This window comes from Carassius auratus, chromosome 2, assembly GCF_003368295.1.
Source record: "Carassius auratus strain Wakin chromosome 2, ASM336829v1, whole genome shotgun sequence".
Taxonomy (NCBI): domain Eukaryota; kingdom Metazoa; phylum Chordata; class Actinopteri; order Cypriniformes; family Cyprinidae; genus Carassius; species Carassius auratus.
In genome coordinates this window covers 1,577,779-1,584,140 of record NC_039244.1, presented here as the reverse complement: position 1 = coordinate 1,584,140, position 6,362 = coordinate 1,577,779, and the positions used below count along the sequence as shown (strand labels likewise).

The 6,362-nt window shown below is 36.0% G+C and overlaps 1 protein-coding gene across 1 annotated transcript; it reads left to right on the top strand.

Moving 5' to 3' along the window:
- The first annotated feature begins 701 nt into the window (after positions 1-701).
- Positions 702-3,540, top strand: LOC113111907 (transcription factor jun-D-like). Its single transcript, XM_026277104.1, has one exon. It carries the CDS (start codon positions 944-946, stop codon positions 1,697-1,699), a length of 756 nt encoding a protein of 251 aa, XP_026132889.1. The 5' UTR covers positions 702-943; the 3' UTR covers positions 1,700-3,540.
- The last annotated feature ends 2,822 nt before the right edge of the window (positions 3,541-6,362 follow it).

Here is a 6,362-nt window from a genome sequence, read left to right as displayed (position 1 = left end):
TATATAGTATATCTAGATTTTTTTTTAATATATTTTGCATACAACATGCTCAAAACATATATAATATTTTATAATAGGGTTATATATTATATATATAAACATTTATATTTTAATAAAATATGTTAAATATTTAATTGTTAATATATAGCAAATAACATGCTCATAACATTTGGCAGAGAAAAAGAACATTTAAATATTTAAAATAATATATTTTAATAAAATAGTTTAAATTCTAATGGATAGAAGCAAAAATGGATGAGTTAAAATTTGACTCGACAAATTATTATTATAATTTTTTTTCTGACATGTTGGAGTTATATCTTTTACTTGGATATTATAAGTTGTAAGTTGAGTAAATACAATTGGATAAAACAAAAAAAATTGTGTCTGTCTTCATTTCAGGCTGCAAAGCAACAAATGTGATTATTTTAAAGGAGGCTAATTCTTTTCTATACCCTCTGTACACACACACACACACACAGTACATATTTAAATGTATCCTGAGAGCTTCAACGCGTTTAAAAACGAAGGAACATTTTCTCCCAGACTGCCTCTTTTCTCCACCCTCGCTATGACGTCAACCCACAATGCACCGCACTGTTTACCGTTTACTCCCCGTCTCCGCAGCAACAGCGACGAGCGCGGCCCCTTTATGCAAACCAAACCGGAAGAGGACGTCATCGTTGGCCAATCTCTGGGCTGTAAAGTGACATAATGGAATTTTTAGGGATAGAAAACTTGCAAATGCGTACCGACGCCCACAGATAACACCTCACGAGGAGAGAGAGAGACGACAATATCACAAAACAACATCATAAATCGATTCAAAACAAACGAAGAATCAAGAATACGCAAGAATATCATCTAAATGACTCGTATGGAGAACAGAAGCAGGGTGTAGGATGGGAACAAGCCTCTACCCAGACGAGGAACACCACGAATCATGATGAAGAAAGACATGAGTTTGAACCTAAATGACCAGAACAGCTCCAGCCTGAAGCCCGATCTGAGGGATGCTGAAGGGATCCTCAGTTCCCCCGAGCTGGGGCTCCTAAAGCTGGCTTCTCCGGAGCTGGAGAGGCTCATCATCCAGGCCAACGGGATGGTGACCACCTCGCCGAACTCCCAGTTCGTCTACCCGAAGACGGTGAGCGACGAGCAGGAGTTCGCGGAGGGATTCGTCAAAGCCCTGGAGGACCTTCACAAGCAGAACCAGCTGAGCGGAGGCGCGTGCGTCCCTCCGACGCTCAACAGACTCGCGAGCGGCACGGATCTGCCCGTGTACACGAACTTGAGCACGTACGGGAGCACCACGGTGAACTATTCCACGGACACCATTCCGTTCCCTCCTCCGCCGCCCGCGCAGTCGTCTCTGAAGGACGAGCCGCAGACCGTGCCGGACATGCAGAGCTTCGGCGACAGTCCTCCGCTGTCCCCCATCAACATGGACACACAGGAGCGCATCAAGGCCGAGCGGAAGAAGCTGCGGAACCGCATCGCCGCCTCCAAATGCCGCAAGCGGAAACTGGAGCGGATATCCCGGCTGGAAGACAAAGTGAAGAACCTGAAGAACCAGAACACTGAGCTCGCGTCCACCGCCAGCGTGCTGAGAGAACAAGTGGCGCAGTTGAAACAAAGAGTGATGAACCACGTTAACAACGGGTGCCAGTTACTGCCTAACCAAGTGCAAGCTTATTAGAAAACAGCCTTTATCTATCAGTGTTTGGGTGGTTTACAAACAACATGCTCTGGTTTGATTAAACGTCACATTTCACAGCAGTGCACGGGAGGTTGTCGCGAGATATTGTGTAGGCTACCACAGCTTAAAATACTAAGGAAGCACAGTATTTATGAAGCTAATCTACTTCCGCGAGAAAATATAGTCTGACTTGACTGTCAATCGCGCGCAGTGATTCGGCGAACGCTGTTTCGCATAGTAGCGTAAGACTGGAACTATATTTCTTATTTATGGTTAACTATTATATGTTTGATTGGATAAGCAGCGTTCCTAACATTTTCCTAAAACGGTCAAGTATTAGTTCGCCTGTGTGTAAGACAGCTGTCATTCTGTTTTGGTATAGTTTAGAACTATTTTGGTTGCTTTAATTTTAATAATGGACTTTTTAAATTAAGTCCCATCAACATTGCTATGCAGCACAACAAGAAATCGGCGATGACGTGAAAGGACCGCAACTATATCTGTTTTATGTCATCTATTTTTTTGTGTGACAAAAAGCGTTCCTAAAGTTTCCTAAACCATCACTGGAAAGCTCTCTCTTTGTATCAGTCCGCTGTGTGTCGTTTGGCGACACGGCCGTGCTTTGGTTTCTTTAGGAACTACTTTTGTTGGAAGTGCTTTTATTTTAATATGTTCATTAAATTATTATATTACCTGCAATCATTCCGATAGAAAATACAGTCCCTGACTCGACTAAATGTTGCTATGCAACAAAACTAAAGTTTTTGATATTCTAAAAGGTGTTTTGCCTTATAGCTGTTTCCTGTATTTTAGCACTACTGGAACTCTGCATTGACCAACCATCATGCATTTTATGTATATATATATATATATATTTAAATATATATATATACACACACACTATGGTAAACTAATTTGATTTGCGCACGCAGTATTTCAGAAGCACTGCATTCACTGGCTTGTTGACAGCTTCCTCTGGAACTATTTTCTTTGGCGGAGCAACACCAAAATGATTGATTATATAATATCAGTTACTCAATATGAATGGCTGTATGAAAGCAATATCACATTGCATATCATATTGCTTAAATACACACAGGAGTGCATCAAAACCCTCAGTGTTAGTTATGAAGTATATTAAAACTAATGAATTCATATCCTTGGTGTCAGCTGTCTGTGTGCTGAAATGTTATTCTGAGCTGGACATGTCAAGTCAACGACCCATTCACTGATGCAGAACGGTCACAGACTGAACTGACCGTTCGTTCTGGTTGGACTGTTGAAATGGACACTACAGGTGCTGGTGTATTATATGTTTACAATATTCTGTAGCAAACGGACTCTGTGCTACATGGTTTGATCTCATGAGGGAAGCAGCGGTATTTCTGCATGCTCCGGACAAGCTCTAAACGAGTGCAACCAAACACAACAAAGATGTCATGCATGTATGCTTCATGTCTAAGGCCTTATTAATCACAGACTCTATTGATTTTATATTCAACTACTCACACATTGTCTTATTTTATGCTCTTTTGGATTTATGCGTGTTGCGATGTACATGTAAACGTTTCCCCTCTCACGTGTCCTGTACTGCCTTGTGTGTACATTAATCCTGTTCAATTCATTTGTTAAATTATATATTTGAGACATTTTATACCCATTTGTTCATGCATACATGTATAAACCTTAAATATCTGTATGAATGGGTGCCGTCAGATTGAGAGCTGATAAAAACATCACAAGTAATCCACACTTCTCCAGTCCATCAGTTATTGTGTTGTGAAGTCAAAAGCTGCGTTTTGTACGAAATAAATCCATCATTAAGATGTTTTAACTTCAAACTCTTGTTTCTGACTAAAATACAAAGAAACAAACTCATCTACATCAATTCAGCAAATTTACATTTTTGGGTGATCTACTCCTTTATTATACTGTCTGTCACTGTGGACATTGAAACAGCGTCATCTAGTGGTTTAATTTGGGATAGTATACCAAATACTCACAAGTATACAGTAACACCCAAATAAATGCATGAATGGAATAAGAAGAATCATAATATGTGCAATGCACATCTCACAACCAGCATTTTATTTCAAATTATGTCTTTATTCAGCTTAGTTAAGGTCACAATCTCAAGTACATTGCTCCATGCTATTTTAATGTCGATAACATATTTGTAAAGCCTAATAAAGCAGGTTGCAGGAATAAACCGAGCAGAAGCATTTATATTAAAACCAATATCTTTAAAATAACAAAAATACAGTCAGATTTAACTAACAAGCATTTCAGTAGTAATGCATGAGGGAAATTGTACAAATATATTGCTAATAATATTTCACAGTATTTTTGATCAAATAAATGCAGCTTTAGTGAGCCTGAAACATTAAAAATGTGCAGAGATTAAATAAAAATCTAAGTTTTATTCCAATATGAGATCTTTGTCTTCCTCTAACAGTTGAAAATTTGTGTGCAGTATGTTGTTTGTCCAGTAGGGAGAGACCAACACTATAATTTTTGCTCGTACATTGGATTTATTCTCAGATTAGAGATTTCCAGAGAGCAGTAATAACAGACAGAAGTGTTGACCGCTGAACCTGGTGTGATGGACGTGCTCAGTCAGCCAGAAAAGGCAGCAGAAGCTCTTATGTTGTTTGCTTTCATTTCTCATCTCATTCAGTCAGAGCAGTCCGTGCTGAACTGGTTCTGATGATGACACCGAGTTAAACCATCAGCTGGACTCAAATCAGGACATGTGTCATTTCAACCAGAAACAGCACTTTCTATTTGTTTCCATGGCAATGTGTGTCTTTTGTCTGCATTCGGACGTGAACTTTATGGTGTTTATTTGCCGGAGGCTTACAGTTAATGCATCCGAGCAAAAAACAGGCATTCAGGATGTTCAGTGGAGCTCCATTATCAGATTGTGTTTACTGCAGTTATTCTTGAAACGACCTCCTGTCAAAACCAAATACACAGACGAATTCATTTAAAACAATGGAAAGACCCTCGCTAGACAGTACAACGTTAAAGAATAGGAAACTACATGCCAAAAAAGATAAACAAAGATGAATTCACTGACATTGTTATACTTAATATTTCTTTATAAAATGAAAATGAAATAACATTTGACTTAAGTCAGTCAAAAGTCTAGACATCCTGAATTCCACTTAAAATACCAAAATGAAATACATAACAAAAATAAAATTAAAATAGTTTTTTTTTTTAATGCAAAAATAAAATAAAGCAAAAATTTAAGAATAAAATCCAGAAAATAAAATGCCAAAAAAGTTAAATACAACAATAAAAAAGCAAAATAAAATTATTTTTTATTATTTAAGAAATTGTATAAAATATTTAAATTTAAATTAAATGCAAACATTTAATTAAAAGACATCAAAACTAAAAAGAAAAGAAAAATGTGAAAAATTATAGGGAAAATATTTAAAATATAGACAAATCTAACACATATTTCTTATTAGATATTAGAACTTTTGCTTTAATTTTATTTTCAAACTAAATAAAACAATATCTGTACATTTATATTCTATGGCCTTGTTGGGGCTGTTATAAATCGCATAATGAAAATGATGTTTGAAAATAATGTAAGGTCCGAAAGCATCAGGTGAGTTTTTTGGGGGTTAAATCAGACTAATTTTTGGTCTCTATTTCAGACAAGTCTATTTCAGATCAAATAATAAATGCTATTTTCATGACAGTCTTTGGACGTCCTGCTCCTCTTCCAGTCACTTCCAGTATTTCAGCAGCTTCATCAGAGAATCATCCCATCAGACGCTGATCTAGATTAAGTCTGTCTCTCTAAGGATGAATTGAGTGAGACAGGTCAGTTCTATATTTAAAAGCATAGAGTCTCATGTCACACCCAACAAAGCAAATCCATCTGACACAAACTCTATTCTCACTTAAACTCAACTCCTGTGTCCAAAACTGAATACTAACATATGCTTTTACCCATTATCATCCCTGAAATAAATCATTTTGCATTTTAACTATAATTATATAAACATAATGGAAACAGTATTTCACAAACTTTAGCTGGATATTTATGTATAATGCATTATAAAAATATTCACAATTTATGTTGTAATGCATTATAGATTTTTCAACTGAAACGCATTATAATACGTGAAAATAAATTTTTAGATTTGAAATTGGTTGTGTGTTTTAATGTGCAGAGCATTAGGTGCATTACAGGGCATAATTCATGTATTAAAATACTTGTATAATGCATAATATACAGGCTTTAATTAAAGTTTTAAATAAATAAATAAAAGTATTTATGCACAAGGTTTTAAACTTCAAAATAACATGCTCCATTAAATTGGAGGAGAAAAAAAACTAGGATGTACTACACAATTTAATGAGGAAATGAAAATTAATTACTCAATTTGTCATGTTTCAATTAAAAAAACATGAATTTAATTACATCAAGTAATATATATGTACCCCATTATATATATATATATATATATATATATATATATATATATATATATATATATATATATATATTTTAATAGTCTAAAAATATGTGAGATTGAAAAACATAAATTTTATTCATTTAGCAGATGTGACTAGAGCCCGACCGATATATCGGCCGGCCGATATTATCGGCCGATATGAGCTTATTGCATTTAAATCGGCA

Excerpts from the sequence above, each read along its gene's own strand:
- LOC113111907 (XM_026277104.1), top strand. The coding sequence starts at position 944 with ATGATGAAGAAAGACATGAGTTTGAACCTAAATGACCAGAACAGCTCC.